This window comes from Schistocerca nitens, chromosome 8 (assembly GCF_023898315.1).
Source record: "Schistocerca nitens isolate TAMUIC-IGC-003100 chromosome 8, iqSchNite1.1, whole genome shotgun sequence".
Taxonomy (NCBI): Eukaryota; Metazoa; Arthropoda; class Insecta; order Orthoptera; family Acrididae; genus Schistocerca; species Schistocerca nitens.
The window spans coordinates 562225975-562250007 of NC_064621.1; the positions used below are offsets into that span (position 1 = coordinate 562225975).

General features: G+C 42.9%; 1 protein-coding gene across 1 annotated transcript in view; it reads right to left on the minus strand.

Annotated features, from left to right (window-relative positions):
* Nucleotides 1-12822: 12822 nt before the first annotated feature.
* Nucleotides 12823-24033, minus strand: part of LOC126198721 (zinc finger protein basonuclin-1-like) — a 345685-nt gene continuing 334474 nt past the window's right edge. The window contains exons 7-9 of the mRNA XM_049935240.1: nt 21214-22716; nt 13222-13284; nt 12823-13135 (exon numbers count right to left, since the gene is read on the minus strand). Coding sequence (XP_049791197.1) covers nt 21399-22716 — 1318 coding nt within the window. The 3' untranslated portion in view covers nt 12823-13135; nt 13222-13284; nt 21214-21398. The remainder of the gene's footprint in view (nt 13136-13221; nt 13285-21213; nt 22717-24033) is intronic.

The following is a 24033-nucleotide window of genomic DNA, read 5'->3' on the forward strand; positions in this document are numbered from 1 at the left end:
TGAACTAGAGACGTTTAAAAATTTGGTGCTGGACTGTGATTCGAATTCGTATCTCCTCTTTCGAGGATCTGAATCTCTCGGAACAGTATAGTTCAGTCATTTCGTTCCTTTTCCCAAGACTGCAATCTTCTCTAGGTCTCCTCCAAAGGTAAGTATGTGGGTCTGAAACCTGATCCAGTACAAAAATATTCATAATTTCATTTCTAGCTTTATCAAGTGCACACCCACCTGCTAGTGAAAATTAACGCGCAATTTCAATGTCTGTTCATGTGTTTCCAACAATCGCAACAGGTGTCGTTGTTTCTGGTCAAACACGCACACATCTTACTGTTCATGAGTAAGCAACTGATACTTAAGCTATATTCGTGAATGCACGGTAGGTGTGCAGTTCGATTGTCGCTTAGGCACAAAAGTGTGTATCCTTATTTTAGATTCAGACACCTAGCGGCTCGTAAGAAAAACCGATACGTAACATTTGATTTTTCTTAGTTAACAATCGGATTACGTGTTGGGTTCGTATCTCCGTCACAGAACTTCACATCATGCACTTCATCTTTAAATGCATGCACACTTTGTTACTTCAGAATGGAGGTATATCAGACATCTTTCGTGGTTAGATAACAGGGACGAAAGGGTCTTGATAGGAGTCACGGTTTATTACAAAAATTGTCGTCTTTTATTTTCAAGTTTAGATTTGGTTACTGGTATTGGCCAAAATTTCGGTAATTCATGACTCTTCATGGCTAATCATCAATATGATGTGATTAGATTAGATTAGATTACATTAGATTAACTCTTGTTCCATAGATCATGAATACGACATTTCGTAATGATGTGGAACGTGTCATTTTAATGAAAGATTTCTTTAAATACCATGATTCAATTTCTTTACAACAATTTTTTACACTCTCTCTCATTGCTTTTTATCTCTCTCTCTCTCTCTCTCTCTCTCTCTCTCTCTCTCTCTCACACACACACACACAAACACACACACACACACACACACACACATTCTTTTTTATTTTTATTTGTATATTGTGCTCGACTATCGGCGAGGCACGAAAACGCCTGTGAATGACTTTCTTAGTTTTGAGTACACTTACGAAATAAATATAAAAATAACAATGAGAGTTACTGATTTATGATGCTCAGTTTGCAGTCAGTTCTGAGTATTATTAGTAACTACGCTCCAGTCCCTAAACCTAGTTACAGAAAGCGAATCAGACGCATTACGTATTCCAGGCCGTAGCAGCCGCGACTTGGAGACACCAGCTATGGTCACTTCCCAGACCGCTGTAGGATCACATCGGTTCGTCTTCTTCCTGCTGGTACTGTAACTGAGATTTGGCAACAAGGCAACGTATGTTTGGCAACTCTGTGATCGACGAGTTACTTCCTGGTGTGCACGGAATTAAGCCTCAAAGTTCACTTGATTTTACCTGTCCTTTCCATTGAATAATCTGAGTTATTATCGCTTGAAGGGTAACAAAAGATTGAAAATTTACGGTTTTCAGCCCAGGAAAGTCGTTGCAGGTGGAAACCGCAACTAATCTCGACCTTCAAATAGCGGTTTACGAGTTCTAGTTACTATTGCCCTCGTAATAGGAAGCTAAGACCCATACCTCCTCGCCAGGTCTGTGGTAACGTGCTGACCTGTGAAAAAGCGTCTGTTACGGTTCGCAGTTCCAGTCTCACTGACTGTAACGTTTTTATCCCTTCTGTGAAAGAGCTACAAGCAGTCAGATCAAACATCAATAAGGAAATCGCAAGAAAATGCTTTCAGCTCATAGTGCAATGTTGAAAAACTTACAATGCTGCACAACAGGTAAGGCCTCTTTCCGCTGCTGCCAAGCGAATTTGGGGTTTCTAGGAATACGTAACTATATTTATGAAATGCCACATTTGCATACCTCTTGAGTATGACACAGCATACCAATTAAACACAGACCTAATCAAAATCTAAGTGAGTAGTGTTTTACTAATTCGTGTCAATAGAGGCATGCTTGTGTACAGATACTTTCGTCGTAAGGTTATCATGGTTAGTTTTATTTCATTTCTTATAATACAGTGCACAATTTTCGTAAGGTTTCCTTTAGTGTTGTTAAAACAATAGTAAACATGAGAGAGAAATTAATCATCAACGATATATGCGAATGCTCTGATGTTACCTATGACAGTCTGACAATGCACATGCGGTTTATTGATTACATGCATGTAGAAAACTTGTTCTGAGTTAAAGCTGTCAAACAAAGTTTGAAGAAGAATAAAATATCACTACCACACGACGGCTAATGTAGAAAATACTTTTCTGACATATTATGGCACGATGCGCTCTCCCTGCACATCTTCGAGATGCATCTGCTGCCTGCTGTCTATTAAACCTGAATAGAACAAAATGTCACAGTAGTTAGCCCTTTTTCCACATGCGACTACTTTGGGTTGAGAAGTGAAGGGAATTATGTTCAAAGTTCCATTAGATTGATACCTTCAGCAGAGAGCAGAATTGCGTTTTAAAAAATGTAGCACTGAATGCATTCGAACTCGCGACATCTTATCTATGCTACAAGCTGACACGTAGCTACAGCAGCTCCAGAGCTCGGCAACTATTCCTCCAGAACTTTTGGATTCCACAGCACTGTGAGATTATGCATATGGCCAGGTCTTGACTTCTGAGAGACAAACAGTTACAGTTTTTCTTTTGGACTGAACGACGTTTTCTAGTAACAGATAGCGCAATAGAATAGCTCAAGTGGAAAGGAACACTTCCTATTTAAACTTCTGCATCCTACACTGTTGGCAGTTGTGTGTAGGTGGCAGTTACGTTATTTTATTTCTGTGATTACAAAATAGTCGAATGTATGCACTGGTTAGCCGAGGCAGCTAGTTCATGGTGATTTGGTCAACCAAGTAAATGAATTTACTGAACATGCTGCAAATTACTACAGGGAGCCTGTGTGTCAGAATTCTCATCCAGTGTGGCGCAACTGCGTTACGATAGAAAAATGACTCGCAGAGAAGAGGATTTCGTGGTCTGTTGGACGAATGGTAGGTTGTTATACCTACGGTCTGGGTTCGGTTCCCACTTCCGTCAATGATTTTAGATAGGGAGAGACAGATTCCATTCTCTCCTGGGTACACCAAGTGAAGGAGATATAATGGCTGCGTGGTCTGAAAATTCACATTCAAGATGATATTCCTTCTTTACCAAGTAGACGGTAGGTTGAACCACAATAAAGTCTGGAGTGGCGACATGTAGAAACTCTATCACCAGTAACCTTTCTTATACTAGCTATTTATTTCAAGTGACGACACAAACGCTATGTATGGTCACAGGACACTTATTCCATCTTTTATTTGAGCTTCTGTATGTCGATAAAATTGGTTCTAAACTGGGAATGCAACTCAGACCGCCCTTAACGCGGAATTTGATCCCTTCGTGGCAATACAGCTCGGCTACAATTTGTTGTTTGTTCAAAACTGCAGATTCCTCAACACCTTCACATATTACGCGTGAATGGGATCGAATCCTGGCCCGGCACTAAAGATTTAATTATGTATTATCAAGCTCTATCATGAGAACACCTATCTGCTGGTGGATAATAATTTTGATTTTTAATGTATTTTCATTCGTTGTCAACACTAACGATATCTGACGTTTTTAACTCCCAGTGAGACACAGAACTATTTGCGAGATGACTGTAAGTTCAAGATGCAATTCTGAGCAGCTGGTGGATAAAAATTCGGTAGCTGACGTCTCTTTGTGTGTAGTCAACAACGATATGTGTGGGGCTCTATTCCCAGTGAGCGCTGAACTCTTCGTCATATTATTTCAGTTCGTCGTGTCATTTAATGTTCATACATATTCTCAACTAGCTGCTCGTGAATAACTTTAATTTTTAATGTCATTTTGTGTTAAATAGTTCAAATGGTTCAAATGGCTCTGAGCACTATGGGACTTAACTTCTAAGGTCATCAGTCCCCTAGAACTTAGAACTACTTAAACCTAACTAACCTAAGGACATCACTCACATCCATGCCCGAGGCAGGATTCGAACCTGCGACCGTAGCGGTCACGCGGTTCCAGACTGAAGCGCCTAGAACCGCACGGCCACACCGGCCGGCCCCCACCATCTGGTATCAATGCATTACCCTATCATCCATTATATATAATCATTTTCATAGTACACTTGATATTATAGATGAGTAGGACACAAGACAGGACATAGATAATGTCCGTTTGACGTCAACAGTGTGTAACATTTTACTTTTTTTGAATAGGACAATGTTCCTCTCCAATAATTTTTAGATTAGTTACAATAAGCTTACGCTGCAAGGGAATTCGCTTGTATTTTTCAATATGTGGTCTGTTCTCGGTTTGAAGGCCTTCCATAACATCGGCAACGTAGTGCAACTCCACCGAGGGCTGTCTGGAGTAGGGTGGAGATAGCAATGTGAAAGTTGCGAGCTGTCGAAGACGATCTTCATATTCCTAATGCGATTAGGACATCGTATACTCTTGACGACGTTTAGCACCTGTGCAGTCAGTCACCCAATTCCAGAATTCATTTTGAGTAATCCTGCTAAATTCCCAAAATATTGTCTTTTTATATTGATGAGTAATATGGATAGTCGTCACGTTCATGTGCCGTCTACAACGCAAATTTAATGTTACTATCCTAGGAACTAACCTGCAATACGTTTTGTATTTCATAATCGGAACTATCTGCATTAACCGTCATCAGAGCAATGTCAGGGAACAGAATGCAGCAGTGCCTTGCTACCTACTTGAGGACCTGCTTGAGTCGTGTTCTAAGGAAAGGGTAGTTGCTGGTTCACATTATATTACACTAGCGAGAAGTACCGACTTTTCCTTTTCTCTGCAAACATCCAGAACTAAATTCAGTAACTAAATGCTAAGAATATATTTGCATTGTGCCAACTCAAAGATCAATAGATATGGATATAGATATAGATACAGATTTTTATATTTAAAGCCATTCTCGTTCTGCGTTGGAATAAACATCATTCATTATTTGCTTGTTCTTGTTACGATTGTTATTGTCATTCTCTCACTCGCAAGAGTTTTCGCATTCCTATTTGGTATCGATGCACATGAAGAGTGGCTATGAAAGAAGGGAATACTGAATGTTACGTCATGCAGAATACACTCATTTACTTCGGCTCCTCGTGATCTACGCTACAGGAGAAGTGAGATACATAAAGTTGACAGTGTGAGGACAGACCTGGTAGCACAACTGTGCAACTACACAGTGTTACCAGATAAATTGGTGCTGCGGAATCGAAAGTGTAGTACGGACTTTGCCACAGTAGCAGACAGCTGGTAATTTAGGACCATGACCGTGGATTACACTTTGGTCAGTGCTGGTTAGAGTGCTGCAACCCAGGAAGGGAGACATGCATTTGGAATCTGTTCATCGTTACGGGGTCAAACAAGAGGGTAACATTATTGAAACAATGATCGGGCTACTTAGTATATAATAGAGCATACAGATTTCAAGGAGGAAACGTATGAAGACGCAGACTTCCTCGTTATCAATATGTGCGGCATATCTTTCGTGTTAACGAAAGTAAATTCCCGCTTTACCTCTTCTTACGTGTCAAATGAAATGAATGCCATGAGGAATAGAATATTTGTTGACTGCGTCTCCTCTTGCTTCCATCCTTACCAACATATTTCTTCATTCTCGTGGTAATCATGACATTCTATGTGTATGGTGCAAAAGATTGCAAGTGGACAAATTCGACATCGAGGTGCAAAGCGTTATATCCAATTCGAATAAGCGTCCGGTGTATTTTTACTTCGTTTGTATTTTTAGATGATTATGAACGTTACGGAAAATTATCTCACATGCTTTATGTTGAATGAGAAACATTGAATGATCCGTTTTGCTTTCCCTACGTTGAAATGATATAATGTCGGCGTCAACAGCCTTCTTCCACGCCGGAAGCTGAAACTTGTATGATTCTGGATTAATGATAATTGAATGTCTCATATGTATACATAGCCCACAAGGCGACGTCAGAAACCATCAGGGGAGAACGCCGCATAAAAACCAAACGTGCGCGCGCGTCTCCACTCTGAAGAACCGTATCGGAGAATCACGGCAAGCATTTCGCTGAAGAGCTGCCTCGTCAGAGAGCCTAGAAATGGCAGCGTCGTAGCAAGTATTTGTCAACACTCTGATAGTGCATTTACTTCCGGGTGTAGGTCGGCGTTACCTCGCTAAATTCACTTGACATTCGTTTTCCACATCGAAGACTCGTACGATATAATCCACTGCAAGATGACACAATTAGAAAGTATATTTAATTTCTGGACTCCAAGAACGGCGTTCTTCACATAAGTAACACCTGTTTGTGTGTGCATTCGGGAGGACGACGGTGCAATCCCGCGCCCGGCCATCCTGATTTAGGTTTTCAATGATTTCCCTAAATCGCTTCAGGCAAATGCCGGGATGGTTCCTTAGGAAGGGCACGGCCGATTTCCTTCGCCATCCTTCCCTAATCCGAGCTTGTGCTCCGTCTCTAATGACATCGTTGTCGACGGGACGTTAAAACAGTAATCTCCACCTCCTCTGTTCGTGTGTTTAAGGTTGCGTTGTGAGGCTCAGGCAACATCTCAGTGACTATATTCCGCCTCTGGCCGCCAGTGTGTCGTTAGCTCAGAGGTTCCCTTGTGCGTTGCAGTGCTTGTACTATAAGACATAGCAGTTCGAATCATGGTAGAAGCCGCTGACTACAACCTTTTATTTTCCATTTTAATTAATGGAGTTGCAAACTGCTAGTAAAAATTTCTTATGCGAAATCTGAAGAATGCCTTTAAACATCAATCTTCGTCCGATTTCGACTTAGTAAATTAAGTTAATATCATGGATTTCTGCTTTGCAAATTCCAAGGTGCTTCACTGTAAAATAGACCCTGAAAAGATTCAAACCGACTGTCAACGATATAAATTTGAGCTTTGTTCGTCATATAGGTCTAACATGTCAGAAGGTTGTTTATGAAGTGCACATGTTCATTAATATAGTTCCCTTCTCCTAAATTTTTGCAATAGCATTTAACTGTAGACGTTTTCTAACACCGGCGTTAGCAATTCCTTTCCGTTCTCTGAAACCTTCAAAACGACAAATTTTTCTGGTTTAAATCTGATGACCTTAACTATCACTTCCGATCAACAATAAATACTTCATGAACCCATACATGGAACTCCAAATGTGCAGTGTTCCTGCACTGCTACAGACCATGCATTGCAAGGTAGTCACACAGTTTATCGCATAGACTTACCATAAGGAATGAAACAAGAACTGTAATACACTTTACACCACAGACGCTCACTCTGGCTTGACGAAAACATCCAAACATTGACCAAAAGTTGCACAAATAATTGAGTTTGAAAGGAAAAGAAACGAGGTATGAAGCATTTATAAATTCATCGAATGTAGTGAGGTGGTTTAATTTCGTCCCAGTCTATAAAATTAATTTCGGGCCATACTCAGCTCTTGCCGATTAATGTAATATAATACCCGCCTACTAATCAGGGCGTCTGTCTCCGTTGCTTTTGAGCGTGAATGGAAATTGTAGAAATTTTCTGTGGAGCAACATTTAATAATAAAGCGTTTTAAATCATCAAAAGCGATGAGCGGTAACAGGCGCTTTCGATAAAGAACGGGGGAGTGCAGCGCCGCTGCTGTCGCCACGGCCGCTGCCAGTAGCCAGCAAATGGATCCCGGAGCTTTGCCGCATACGGCGTCCAGAGGAGGACAGTCTGCAGGAAATCTGCCGCAAAATCGTTACTGGATAAAATTTTGATATCGGTGTGTCACAAAGCGAAATAGATTGAATCTGCGCTACCATTACATTTCACGTCTTCAGCATTCAGACAGAAGAGGCTATAAAAATATTTTATGCCAGCTGCTCTCGATCCACTGACATTATGAACAGAAACAACGCACGCTACCGCTAGACCACAGGCGTAATCAGCCTAGAGTTTCTCTATCATGGGACAAGTTTTCCTCCAGGAAGTGCCGCAGTCTACAGTGTTGCCAGATTGTGCAGATAACCGGACTTAGAGAATTAGCGAGTTGGCCAGTTTTTTTGTCCCATGTCGCGATCGGCGCGGACTTAGCCTCTGAAGCGGCCGGCCGCCGGTCAAGTTTTATGTCAAAGAGTGTACATTGCCATTATTTGCACGACGATTCTGATGGCGTAATCAGATTTTCAATATCTGTATTATTTTCAAGTTTAGTATCTGACTGTAAGTTATACAAGCAACACCCAGCAACGAATTTCCAAAATCTAAACTCTTCATCCGATTTTCTCGATCAACGTGTCTTTAAAAAGCTATTAGTATAAATTACAGGCAGTTAACTTGATTAGTACATGAATTATTGGAGGTCAAAGTGGCCGATTACTACTACACACTTACACAAAAAAACGGTAGCAGCATGCTTATAAATATATTTATTCGTCTATGTCTTTGTTTATATCCGATATATGCTATTCATGAAGAAATTGGTTAAATATTTACTGTGTTTTTAGAACGCACAGAGACATTAGGCTACTGGCCCAGCTTTTGTTGCTATTCCTTTGATATATGTTTATTTAATTTGTTTATGTATTTAATAATGTGTGTTAGATATTGTTTATGGTCCAGCCGTAAGAATATTTATTTAATTTCAAGTTATTTAAATGTAAATACAGTGTTTCGTATGTGTTTCAATATGTTTGTGAGTGTACGTTGGTTTGGAGACATGGAGGGAGCGCTCTAGCCAATCACAGCGCTCGTTACTAAGGGAGGCCACTACCGAAGTGAATGGAAGGGAGTACAACACAGGACAGGGGAAGTGCTGGAGGCGACAGTCGCGGGAAAGACTTGGAGTGGAGCAGTTTGCGCTTGGTCGCGAGAAATAGAAATATTTCGTAGTGCCAATTTGTGTACCTGTGAATTTCCGTGGCTTCTGCAGTGAGGACGTAGTACGCGTTTGGAAGTGAATATCTCGCGAGCTATCTTGTTGTTCATAACTAATTACGTGAAGTAGGAATCTATTGGTTCCCTGTTATTCAACTTATATTTTATTTAATTGCTGGACTATCGACGCCAATAAGCGTTTTGCAGAAATATATCACATTCTCAGCGGGACTGCTACGGTCGCAGGTTCGAATCCTGCCTCGGGCATGGATGTGTGTGATGTCCTTAGGTTAGTTAGGTTTAAGTAGTTCTAAGTTCTAGGGGACTGATGACCACAGATGTTAAGTCCCATTCTCAAAAGAACTTCTACTATCGTACTCGTCATTTAAAGTAGTTAGGGTAGTACTTGCAGATTTTATTTAATTGTAGTCTTTAATTTATAAATTTCTACGCTACATTCGCAATTTCCGAGTGATAGGAACATTCGATCATTTGATTTATGTGTTTATTCATATTGTATACTGTAGCCTCAGCAGTATTTGGCTTGTAATGCGGTAACTACGTATCCCAGCCCCCAGACAACGAAATCAACCAAAACTAATAATATTTTGACTTTGAGTCTGATGGTACATAGTTTAGGGCCACCATCACACCATTTCATTTCATGATATTGAAAGCCAGCAAGCCTGAATTCGTTCCAAGACTGGGCCTCATTATACTGCCTCTAATGCATGATATTTTTTCTTATGTTTTTATATTTTAAAGCGTTGTTGGAATTTTCGTTGATCTCTTTTACTATGTTTTGAATAAATTGTTAGTTGACTGCCCTGACAGTTTTGTAACACCCCACCTTTCACTTATATGTTTTTGACGTGTGTTCACCCCAGCTAATTGACTAACAGATCAACAGAGAGTGCAAAACTGCCGCAATATCAGATAACGCAAAGAAAGTAATAAGGCCCTCTGACTCCTGATTGAACTGCGGTGGCAGTGTTGACATTAATTGATTCAGAATTGATCACTTTTAATTAAAAATGGGTGCACATTGATGTTATATTCAGCTATTGAACACCCGTTGCAAATGTGGAACATAAAATTAATTAAGAAAGTGACTTGGGATTTCAACTACTTGATTGAAAACAGATGCAGTCAATTAGCACAAATTTATTTTAACTCCCGACCTTCAATCATCACAGTATATGACTCTCCTAACAGGCAGTGGTAATAAATTGCGTTTATGTGGACTAAAGCACGACATATCAAAATTAATTCCTATCGACAGACCCAGGCGTAATGCGAAGTGGGAGAAAAATTCCACAATATACGGCCCATGAAATCCTCGTGGAAACTCTGCCGACGTGATCCAACAAATTAATCAGTGCCTAACTCAAGCCAGAGCGGGTGCAATATCACCGAATGCAGCGAGGCAGGGCGGCGTCGTTGTGAGGACGTCGGCCGGCCTCGTGGTGTTGCAAGGCTGCGCTCGTCTGTTCACTCCTAACTATCTTGCTCAGAACATAACTGAACCAAAATCTCCAAGCTCAATCGTTCCATTTGCTAAGTCCTAAACTGCAGAGATGCTCACTCTCTCTCAGGCAAGCTGAGTAAAGAACGCCATGTCCGCACTCTAGGCAAGCTGGGAACGGAAGACCTCTACGGGGACTTCTCCCAGTCCGCTCTTCGCCTCGGTTTCCCCTCCAACAAAATCACTTACGCCAATTGCAGCGCAAGTTGCGTTAATTATGCATCGCTTCCCAGCGCCGACCAATGCCTGCTCTGGGAAGTGAACAAATTCCCACAAAATTTCCCTTCCTCTCAACTTCTGCTATTTAGCTCCTCCCAGGCCACCCATCAAGGATAGCGTCTGCACAAAATACCAATTTTTTCCGGAATTCAAACTCCCAGGAGAGTACTTCACATTCCTTGGTCCTATGTTCCCACCGGAGGTCGGCGTATTTCATTCTGTCGCTCTTCACCTGATTTATTTCAGGCTCTGCAGACCGTGAATCCAGTGTGAAGTTGCTATTGTCACGAACACACATATTTTGGCCGCTGTTGACGGCTCCACCGTAGCTTTGCGCGGCTTTCTCGCATGTTTCACAGAAAACGGAACGACTGACATTTATCAACAGGCATACAAGTTCTCTGTCTGCTTCCCGGTACACCAGCATGGGGTCAACCACCCACTCATTGTCACTCATCTTAAGGCAGCTCGAGGCCGCGCCCTGTTACCACTTTCTCAGAGCTTGAGCCGCCATAAGCTGCCTCTTGTCGCCTCCCTTTGCTGCTCCCCAGCCAGCTATGGTCAACTCTGAATACTTTCCTAGGATAAAATAGCGTCCAGTAAATCGACTCGTTTCCACAAAGTTTTCATGTCGTGTGAATTACTTTAAAACCATCACCCGACATTAATTATTCCAATACGTCCCTACTATATCCTCTACAAGACGCATTGTGCCTTGTCAGTCATTTTTGTTCAGCCCTACTGTTTGCTCAACGTGAGTTAGGTGATCTTTAATGACTTCATGTAAGGGGCATAGTTCTTGCCGTCTTACAGTTTTAATAACACTTTTCGTGAAGTTTTTATTCTTGCTTGTTGTTTTGAATCTCCTATAAGCATTTTTGTAATGTTGTATAAGCACTGAAGTTGCCTTTTGCTTTGACGCTTGATGAAAATGCATATATTTAGCCCTCTTAAATATTAGTAAATAACTAGTGCAGTGTGAGCCTTCAGTTTCTCCCAGTGTATTTGTCGACTGAATAGTCCACGGATGTAGTGCCAGTTCATACTGTCCAAAGAGCACAATATTTCAGCGATCATATATGTCAACAACGTCAGCTGCACTAACGAACTGGGTTCCAGTGGGTGCGCGGACGGCTTGTATCCAATTCCCCTGCAAGCCCTTCCCTAGGCTGTGTGCGACCCGGTCCGCTTGTCACTGCCTGTGGAGGCGATGGTGTCGGTACCTGCTGTGGCACAGGTGCAGTTACACCATCTCACCTGGCCACCAGGTAGGTGTGTTCGCTGAGCGTCTTCTTAACTAGACACTGTACTAGCTCCCAAATCTTATAGTCACAGTATCGTAAGATGTTGTCGTCTGTTGGCATATTTCGATGGCCTCCCTAACGACATTGGATACTATGGAGGTGGAGTACACCTGTGGAATATTTGAGCAAACTGCCTCATGTTGAAAAATGATGATTTCATACTTGCTTTTTTGTTTCTGATGTGACAGCTACAATGTTTTGATTTATGTACACAGTCCTATGTTTGATATGTGATGCCATTCAGAGAGATATTTCTATTCTACTCTAAAGTACGTTGCACAATCCAGTAAAGAAGTAAATTCATGAGATTTTTGTAGTTTAAGACATCGACAGTTTCTAAAAATCCAGAATAACACTAGTCAACACCAAACATTTTTAGTGTATTATGGCGTGGTGTGTGAGGTATTGATTAATAACACACAAACAAAACAACGTTCTGCTTCATACTTCCAGTCCAGTGAATTTAATTAGTCCCACTGTATATATTAAATGGGCTATTTACACTATGATTCAGTGTGTTCTAATAGGAATTACTGCACTTCATGATAATGGTGTGATTGAAACGTAGTACATGTGAATCACCTGTTCTCGGAGCGGACGAGAACCCACTGTAAGTATGAATTCCATTACCAGATGCTGGGAATGAAACTTGTCCTGCGTAAGAACATAAAATGAGTAACCTGTTTATTTGACAATGATTAATGCCGTTGGCAACAAAATTACTGAGAAATGATTTGTATTTGTTCAGGTATTCGTCTTGCAATACGTAGGATTAATACAAATGACTTTATTTTTATTTACAGCTTTTAAATTCAAAGAGATTTATACAAGAAAATACAGCTCTAAGCACTAAAATAATAGTAAATTTTTAAAACGACAAAAAAAATATAACAAATAAATATTTATAACGCATTTGTACTTCAGTTGAGGAACTAGAATATTTCAGGCTTGAATAAAAACATTGTTTGACTAGTATATGATAATTCATCAGTGTTGGTTGATCATCGCGCTTGGCTCCTTTGAGAAGAGAGACCGTCATTGGATGTTGGTCCTGTTGCTGTTTGAATTCTGGAACTGATCCTGCAGGCAAAGTGGCTGTGAGGAAAAGTTCTTTCCTTTCTAGTACATTCTGAGCTGCAGCTCAGATTCCTTCCTTCCCTGTAAAACCGTGCAACATAATTATTTGATACTTGAATGTAACAATCATTTTCGCAGTTTCCACATTAGTGGATCAGTGAACATACCTAGCCTGCAGGGTTTCTGATCCAAGTCTTGTCCGTTTGCGAAATGATGCGGCAGTGATATACCTGCAGGTGAAAATGATAGTAATTAAATATCGCATGAAGCATAAAAAAACAATGACAAATTGTACTAAAGTTACTAGATTTTTATGTAATATATTATACGATAAAGAAATTGTTTTATGACTCTAACAGCTGTACGTTTAAGTAATCAAGAAAACAACGTTTGCTGCAATGATGAAAAATATGAGCAAAAAGTCTGGAGACAGCTCATTTAAGTCCATAGGATCATGTTTACTTCAGTTCAAGTTATTTTTGTCTGTCCTGATGTGGTGTGTATTTTGTGGCGGGAAGCGGGTTCTCCCGGATTCCATGACGTGAGGGCCGTGTTTGTGAGTCAGCTGATGTTGAGAACGTTCCAGGTGGGCGAGCTAATGCGCCAGCTCACCGTGCAGGTCTATAATTTTCAGGACAAATGAGCCGACACCTTCCTGCTTTTGCGAAGATGCTGCCATCGTTTCAGAAAGACAAGGGTCAGTTGTCCAGGTCTCTGGGGATCTCACAAGAGAACGTTGTATCTGTGTGGCTCCACAATATAAAAGAACATTTTATTAAATAAAAATGTTTCAGAGGGGGAGAGAGTGAAACTTCTCGAAAATTTTTTAAAGTAAAGAAAGAAAGGAAGAAATAAAAAGGAATATAATAGAAGAGGGGTCGCCAAACTTTTTTCGTCAAGAGCCAATAGTGATATTATTGGACAGCCTCTCGGGCGCTTATGTGCGGATTTACAATTAATTGCTAAGCCACATAAAGTAGTACGTTACGAGCCCTTACGGGCGCGCGATAAATTGGCCCCCGACCTCCAACTGCTGCTCGTTAAAAGTCGGCACCATTAGGAACAGTTGGTGTTGACTGTTCCCTGTTCCACATTGCTGCCAACCTCAGTGGTCACGAATATGTGACAATGTAATTGTATGGCGAAATGTGTTTTCTGGGAGACCAGAAACTTAATAAGAATAAATGTACCTACATTATGCAATATCAGACAAGGACACAAATTTTTACTAAATGCTTGAATGTCGGTTTTATTCTACTCATTGTGCTGCATTACAACAGCTTTAATTTAATGTTCCTTGCTACAAGTAAGTACGACATTTGAACATGACTATCTCTGTAATGCAGTCCACGAATGCATGTTGCTTTCGTGTCGAAATTTGTACCGCAGCAGCCGATCGGTACGAGTCGTCAGTACTGTAAGACAAACAGCAAAACATTCCTCCCCCTCACTCCGTCCAACAGCACAGTCGCCGCGCTATTTACCCCTATGACGCTGAGGTAAGCAGCCAACTTTACTTCGCCCAAGGCACAATTCGTCAACGTCAATTAAAATTACGCTCAGACACACATCAAAAAAAGTTTCGCATCATCTCGGTTCCGAGAGTTCCGGAACCTGTACATAAAATTGGAATAGTCATGAACGTATACGTCATTTCCGCCCTTTTTATTGCTCATGAAAATCACACACTGCGTGTTGTACCGCCATACAGCGAGACGTTCAGAGGTGGTGGTCCAGATTGCTGTACACACCGGTACCCAGCAGTACGCCATCTTGCATTGATGCATGCCCGTATTCGTCGTGGCATACTGTCCACAAGTTCATCAAGGCATTGTTGGTCCAGATTGTCTCACTCCTCAACGGCAGTTCGGCGTAGATCCCTCAGAGCCCTTTTCAATCTATACCAGGAATGTTCGATAGGGTTAATGTCTGGAGAACATGCTGACCACTCTAGTCGAGCGATGTTGTTATCCTGAAGGAAGTCATTCACAAGATGTGCATGATGGGGACGCGAATTGTTGTCCATGAGTGCCTCGCCAATATGCTGCCGATATGGTTGCACTGTCGGTCGGAGGATGGCATTCACGTATCGTACAGCCGTTACGGCGCATTCCATAACCACCAGAGGCGTACGACGGCCCCACAACGCTCACTGGACCGTGTGTCTAAGGCGTTTAGCCTGAACAGTTGTCTCCAAACATGTCTTCGACGAATGTCGACCTGAGCGGTCCATTCGGCATGTTGTTGGCCCATGTGTACCACGCTGCATGTTGTCGTGGTTGCAAAGATGGACCCCGCCATGGACGACGTGGGTGAAGTTGTGCATCATGCAGCCTATTGCACACAATCGTAACACGACGTCCTGTGGCTACATTATTCAACATGGTGGCGATGCTGTCAGGTGTCCTCCAAGCCATAATCCATAGATAGAGGTCATCCACTGCAGCAGTAGCCCTTGGCGGCCTGAGCGAGGCATGTCATCAACAGTTCCTGACTCTCTGTATCTCCTGCATTTGCGAACAACATCGCTTTGGTTCACACCGAGACGCCTGGACACTCCCCTTGTTGATAGCCCTTCCTGGCACAAAGTAACAATGTGGACGCGATCGAACCGCGGTATTGACCGTCTAGGCATGGTTGAACTACAGACAACACGAGACATGTACCTCCGTCCTGGTGGAATGATTGGAACTGATCGGCTGTCAGACACCCTCCGTCTAATAGGCGCTGCTCATGCATGGTCGTTTAGTCATTGGGCGAGTTTAGTGACTGTTTCCGTATGTAATTCAATTCATTACTGAGCTTCTTAACTCTTAAGAAGCTCTTGACGTTAGATGACATTTTCGAATTTTGCTGTTAAGTCTATCCACACAATTGATAAAAATGGATGTATGTATTTGTATACGTTCCACATCTCCTAAACCAATGGACCGATTTCAACCAAACTTGGTACACATATCCATTATTGTCAGGTAACAGTCACTTTGGTGGTAAGAACCACCTACCTATCACAGTTAAGGAGGTATAACGTCATAAACAATGAGATGCGTAGGTAAAATGCTGCATCATGTATGACATTGATGTTTCTTACTCCTTTGCTGGTCTCTCTGTTCACAATATATTTCGCATACAGTATCCACAAATGCTGCCGAATATAGTTTCATAAATATGTCGTTGTACGACACATAGTTAAAGAGATATGACGTCATAAACAATGAGATGTATGGAAAAATGCGGCATCACGTACAAAATTTTAATACATTCATTCTTTATTAATTAAACACTCCTGTAATCGAGGCAAGAAAATCCCTGACACCTGGCAGCACTTTCAACTGGAAAGCACAAAAGGCTGTAGATGAAAACGATAGCTGTCTATAGAGCTATCAGGAGGCGTTGCTATAGAGACGTTTACAAAATCGCGTTTTAGACGCGCGATGCAGCTGCTCTCACAGGGGAACCTCCACATCGCACCCCCCTCAGATTTAGCTATAAGTTGGCACAGTGGATAGGCCTTGAAAAACTGAACACAGATCAATCGAGAAAACAGGAAGAAGTTGTGTGGAACTATGAAAAAAAAATAGTAAAATATACAAACTGAGTAGTCCATGTCCAAGATATGCAACATCATAGACAACGGGAGTCAAGGAGCGCCGTGGTCCCGTGGTTAGTGAGAGCAGTTACGGAGCGAGAGGTCATGGGTTCAAATCTTCCCTCGAGTGAAAACTTTAAATTTTTATTTTCAGTTTGTGTTACAAACTCTTATGTTTCCATCACTTTTTTAGGAGTGATTATCAAATCCACAAGAAAACCTAAATCGGGTAAGGTAGAAAATCTTTTTACCCATTCGCTAAGTGTACAAGTTAGGTGGGTCGACAACATATTCCTGTCCTGTGACGCACATGGCGTTACCAGTGTCGTATAGAATATATCAGATGTGTTTTCCTGTGGAGGAATCGGTTGACCTATAACGTTGCGATCAAATGTTTTCGGTTCCCATTGGAGAGGCACGTCCTTTCGTCTACTAATCGCACGGTTTTGCGGTGCGGTCGCAAAACACAGACACTAAACTTATTACAGTGAACAGAGACGTGAATGAACGAACGGACAGATCATAACTTTGCGAAAATAAAGAAAGGAAAATTTTCAGTCGAGGGAAGGTTTGAACCAAGGACCTCTCGTTTCGCAGCTACTCACGCTACCCACGGGACCACGACACTCTTCAGCTCCTATTCTCCTTGATATTGCCTATGTTGCGCATGGACTACTCAGTTTGTATATTTTGCTTATTTTTTTCATAGTTCCACACAACTTCTTCCTGTTTTCTCGATTGATCTGTGTTCAGTTTTTCAAGGCCTATCCACTGTGCCAACTTATAACTAAATCTGAGGGGGGTGCGATGGGGAGGTTCTCCTGTCAGACTCGTCAGGGTAGCCGAGAGCACCAACGCGCTGCTTCCTGGACTCGGGCAGGCGCGCCGGCCCCAGATCGAATCCGGCCAGCGGATTAACGACGTAGGGCCGGTGTTCCGACCACCCTGGATGTGGTTTTTAGGCGGTTTTCCACATTCCCCTAGGTGAATACCGGGCTGTTCCCCATGTTCCGCCTCAATTATACGACCTGCAGACATTAGCAACAAATTCGCACTATTCCATGGCTTACATTAGACACAGACACCTGGGGTACACTAGTTCCTTCCCGGGGGTTACGGGCTGGCGGCAGGAAGGGCATCCGGCCACCCCTTAGCTTACCATGCCACATCCGATTAGCCATGGCCGACCCTGCGTAACTGCGGAACAAGGCTCAGACAAAGAAAGAAAGAAAGGTGCAGCTGCTCTCAGCGTACAGAAACTGTTTCATAATTTTGGAGGGACTGAAAATGAAATTTTTTCGTTATTGCTCTACGAATACCTTTCCTTCTTGTTTTCATTTCTAATAGAAAACTGAGAAAATGAATACCTGTACAATATTGGGTTTTGTACCAATACTTGGTTCATGCCGCAGTTTGTCTACCGATGAACTACAGGACTTAGGAGCAGCTAAGATAACCAGTCTTGAAAGCCTTCATTGTATGGTTACTGAAAATTCTTCACTATTTCGTCATAAGAAATCGGATAGCACTATGTAATACGGAACAGACGACTAGATACCAAGATAGGCCAGTATTAAAGAAAGTGGACAGTACTGTGTTGTCAGTAGAGACACAGTAACAGCAGAATAGATTGGTCAGCAGAGCTCAATGACTTCGAATGAGGACCAGTCATTGGATGACATCTGAGTAATAAATCTATCAGGGGTGTTTTATATGGCCATTCCACTTACGGTCGCTCTGGATAGTTACACCTAGATATTTTATGGCAGACGCTGTCTCCAGCTGTTTGTCATCAATAGTGTAGCTGTACAGTAGTGGATTTCTTTTCCTATGTATGCGCAATATGTTACATTTGTTTACGTTCAGGGTCTACTGCCAGAGCCTGCACCATTCATCAGTTCTCTGCAGGTCGTTCTGCAAATTGTTACTATCTTCTGGCGTTGGTACTTTGGTATAGACAACAGCATCATCTGCGAATAGCCTTAAAAAAGCATTCGAAACTTTCTACTAGATCAGGTATCTATATTGTAAACAGCAACGGTCCTATCACACTTCCCTGTGGCATTGCGGATATTACCTTTACATCTGCTGATTTTGGTCCGTTAAGTTCTATCTGCAAGAAAGTCTTGAAACCAATCTTAAGTCTTTTCCGATACTCGCGAAGTTTTTTATTAAACGTCAATGCGGGACGGTGTCAAATGCCTAAATGAAATCTAGGAACGCGGAATCAACCTGAGCGTCGTTGTCCACTGCGCTGTGAATCTCATGGAGGAATAGAGCGAGCTGAGTTTCGCATCATCTCTGTTTGCGGAATCCATGTTGATTTTTATAGTGGATATTTTCATTTTCCAAAGACGTCATAATTTTTAGCATAAAACATGTTCCATAATTCTATAACAGATTGACGTCGACGATATGGGTCTATAATTGTGTATATCTGTCTTACGGCCTTTGTTAAAAATGGGAATGAGCTGCGCTTTTTGTTGTGTAAAGAATGACACCACTGGATAGTGGATGACTGCAAACGAGTGATTTGGAGTCACCAAACACGCCGTGCCCTGTGGCAATCGGATGTGGCGGTCTATGTCTGGCAGCTGCCTAGAGGGCGTTACCTGTTATTATGGTATCGCCAACAGTGAAGTTCGGAGGAGATGGTTTACGCTATCGAGTTCTTTCCGTGGTTAGGGTGTGGTCTACTTTCTTCAGAAAACGGGAAATGCATTACCAGATGCACGTATTTTCCAGCACAGATCGGAGACGATTGTTGTTTGTATCAGCATGAGAATGCACCCTTTCATAAAGAAGAATTTGTGGGCAGTGGTATGTGGACAACAACATTCCTGGACTGTTCTGCCCAGAGTCCCGACATGTATCCCATGAAACACCTATGGGATTAGTTGGAAAGTCGATTGCACTAAATACTCTGCGTCCAGCATGGCTATCGTCTCTGGTTTCGACTCTTGAGGAATAATGGGCCTGCCATTCCTCACTATGTATCCGGACACCTGGCTGAAAAGGACTTAAAAGTCCGTGGCGCCCTCAATCGGCAATGCTGGAATGCAATATGGTCTTGGCCCACCATTAGCTTTGATGACAGCTTCCATATGACATCAGGCACACGTTCAGTAAGGTGCTGGAAGGTTTCTTAGGGAATGGCAGACCACTCTTCAAGGGGTGCTGCACAGAGGAGAGGTATCGATGTAGGTCGGTGAGGCCTGGCACGAAGTCATCGTTCCAAAACATCTCAAAGGTGTCCTACAGCATTCAGGGCAGGACTCTGTGCAGGCCAGGTGCTAGATAGTGTTGAAAGATGCAATCACTATTCCCGAATTGGTCTTCAACAGTGGGAAGCAAGAAGTTGCTTAAAACATCAATGTAGGCCTGTGCTGTGATAGTCCCACCAAAACAACAAGAGGTGCAGGCCCCCTCCTTGAAAAAAAACTGGACCACACCATAACACAGAATTTTACTGTTGGCAGTACACACGCTGGCAGAGGACGTTCACCGGGCATTCGCCATACCCACACCCTGCCATGGGATGGCCACATTGTTCAGCATGATTCGCCACTCCACACAACCTTTTTTCACTGTTCAATTGTCCAATGTTTACGCTCCTTACACCAAGCGAGGCGTCGTCTGGCGTTTACTGGCGTGATGTTTGGCTTATGAGCAGCCGCTCGACCATGAAGTCCAAGTTTTCTCAACTCCCACCTAACTTTCATAGTACTTGCAGTAGATCCTGATGCAGTCTAGAATTCCTGTGTGATGGTCTGGCTAGATGTCTGCCTCTTTAACATTACGACCCTCTTCAACTGTCGACGGTCTCTGCCAGTCAACGACAGACGAGGCCATCTTGTACGCTTTTTTGCGGTAAGTGTCCCTTTACGTTTCCATTGGACTATCACATTGGAAACAGTGGATCTAGGGATCTACGTAGAGACGTATGACGCAACTGACAGTCAATCACCTGACCACGTTCGAAGTCTGTCAGTTCCGCGGAGCACACCATTCCGCTGTCCCACGATGTCTAATTAGTACTGAGGTCGCTGATATGGGAGTACTTGGCAGTAGGTGGCAGCACAATGCACTTAATATGACAAACGTATGTTTTTCGGGGTTTCCGGATACTTTTGATCACATAGTGTACCTCATTGGAAGTGTCTCCAGCAAAATTCAAGACGACATAAAGGTACAGGGTGGCGACACACAATGTTATTACTCACTAACAGGGCTCTGGGTACTTTGGATCAGACAATGTACTAAGAATTAAGGTAAGAGCTCAAGGTTCCGTCGACGACATCATTGAGACAGAGCATAAGCTCGTATTGGAGAGGCGTAGGGACGGCTCGACGGGGATTTGAACCACCTTTCTCCCGAATAAGAGTCCAGTGCCTCAGGAGTGGGCCACCTCACCTGGACAGTCAGTAAATTGTGTGGAGTCATGAAAGCATTATGTATCTTGCTAGTGTTACATGCGTCGGCGACAGAAAGAGTTTAGTATTAGCTATGTACATAAATGTGGTGGTAACATTACTTTAACGCACTATGAAGAACACATTGCAGTATGTACCTGGATTTCCGTGGAAACTTTCGTACACTGCACGCCCAGCCCGCTCGGTCGCATATTGGGGCCTCCGTCTTAGGGTGATTCGAGGGTCCCCTGAAACCCGTGGCGCGGCATTTATTTCAAGAAGTCCTGGGGTGGGTCACAGCATCTCCTACGCTGAGCGTTTGGTGTCACCCCAGACGGTGACGTTACTGGTCGGCCGCCTCCAGCTGTCCCTCCGGCTGGAGCCTGCGGTGCAGGTTGGGGTTGGCGCTGTGGCGGTCGCGGCTCCTCTTGGACGGGAAAGTGGCCGAGCAGCCGGGCACGGTGCAGCCGTGCTGCAGCCGCAGGTGCACGTTGCGGTAGTGGGTCTTCACGCAGAAATGGTTCAGGAACACCTTCCCGCACCCTACGCACCTCCGCGGGTTCTCTTTGTCCATCGGTATTTCCCTGCTCGGCGTGTCACGGTTCTCCTCTAACGGCTCTGACGCCTCAATCTGAGAAGCCAAACAAGCTTCATCCGAGTTTTGCCCATTGTTCTGCTTGGGGGTATCCTCAGGAACCTGTATCTTCAGTTGGTCGTCTCTGCATGTCTCTTCATCAACCTCACTGTTTGGATCACTACAGTCTCTGGTAACTTCGCCAACTTCCGTTTCGATGCACTTCTCCGGCTCCACGTTGATAAAATTTCTCATATCTCTAGGAAGAACATCTTTACCACTTAGTGCCTCCTCGTCGTGCTTCACATCCGAAACTAATTCAGTATATGGTACGAGACAGCTGTAATCATCCATCCCACTTTCTGATATTTTACAGTTGTCTTCAACACAACCCTCTTCATTTTCTGGACTCTGCTCCGATTTCCGAGTGCACCGATCAGGATCGATATCTAATACATCGCCGTCTGGTACACAGCTATCTTTCTCCTCCCGAACTTCTGATGTCTCTTCTGTCTGACTGATGACTGCGACACACTTCTGCTGGTCTGGTCGTCCTGCATCATATGTTCCATCTGTGATAGTTTGTTCGACACATTCGTTGAAATCTCTTTCACTTGTGACAGACTCTAAGGACAGTACGTGAGTCCTTTTTGGGCACGACCCGTAGCGTGTCGGATTTCGACTTTTTCGTTTACGCACTCCTCTCAGGGGTAATTGACCGCTGGCTTTGCTCACATCCTCTCTTACCCACGTCCTTTTTACGTCACTTAACTCCTCCTTATTATGGTTATCAGCGTCAGTGTCTTCACTTCTGCACTCAGTTTTCACATCAGTTAACTCCTCCTTACGTTGGTTTTCTTCGTGAGGGCCTCGTGAAGACTTCTGATTATCGGTGTACGGGTGACAAAGACTTGCACTGAAACCAAAGGGCAATGACGAATTTTCCTCTTCTTTCTCGTACTCGCCATACGGTTCATCGCTTTTCTCAGCCTTAATGACAACGCCATTGGTAAGCGGCCGTAAACGTATGTTATCCGATGGTCCATCGGCGTTTTGATACCAGCTGTCTTCTATCTTCTCACCATACCTGCAGGAAGAGAACATTAAATCAGCATTAATAGTAGCAAAGTTGAGGTACTAATGACATAACAGTATTAGCATTATAACGCATAGGATGACTGGTAACTGAACTGGAGAGCTTACTAAAGTGCTACTGTTTGTGTCCACTGCGAAAATTCGCCATACGCCACTACAAGCGAAACGAATTATTTATGCGAAATAGCTGAAGACTTCGTTGTACTTTTCACTAGTTTCCACTTTGGAAATGAGCATGTGCAGGATTCAGTTTTTGGGACACACAGTTTTAACTGCCAGGAAGTTTCAAATCAGCTCAGATTTCGCTGCAGAGTGACAACGTTATCCATCAAAAAATCCCCTCTTCTGCGCTAACTGACTTATGCGCAATATCATTTCTCAGAAACTATTCCTGAACGACCTCAAATACAGGGTTATTACAAATGATCGAAGCGATTTCACAGCTCTATAATAACTTTATTATTTCAGATACTTTCACAATGCTTTGCACACACATACAAAAACTCAAAAAGTTTTTTTTAGGCATTCACAAATGTTCGATATGTACCCCTTTAGTGATTCGGCAGACATCAACCCGATAATCAAGTTCCTCCTACACTCGGCGCAGCATGTTCCCATCAATGAGTTCGAAAGCATCGTTGATGCGAGCTCGCAGTTGTGGCACGTTTCTTGGTAGAGGAGATTTAAACACTGAATCTGTCACATAACCCCACAGAAAGAAATCGCATGGGGTTAAGTCGGGAGAGCGTGGAGGCCATAACATGAATTGCTGATCATGATTTCCACCACGACCGATCCATTGGTTTTCCAATCTCCTGTTTAAGAAATGCCGAACATCATGATGGAAGTGCAGTGGAGCACCATCCTGTTGAAAGATGAAGTCGGCGCTGTCGGTCTCCAGTTGTGGCATGAGCCAATTTTCCAGCATGTCCAGATACATGTGTCCTGTAACGTTTTTTTCGCAGAAGAAAAAGGGTCCGTAAACTTTAAACCGTGAGATTGCACAAAACACGTTAACTTTTGGTGAATTGCGAATTTGCTACACGAATGCGTGAGGATTCTCTACCGCCCAGATTCGCACATTGTGTCTGTTCACTTCACCATTAAGAAAAAATGTTGCTTCATCACTGAAAACAAGTTTCGCACTGAACGCATCCTCTTCCATGAGCTGTTGCAACCGCGCCGAAAATTGAAAGTGTTTGACTTTGTCATCGGGTGTCAGGGCTTACAGCAATTGTAAACGGTAAGGCTTCTGCTTTAGCCTTTTCCGTAAGATTTTCCAAACCGTCGGCTGTGGTACGTTTAGCTC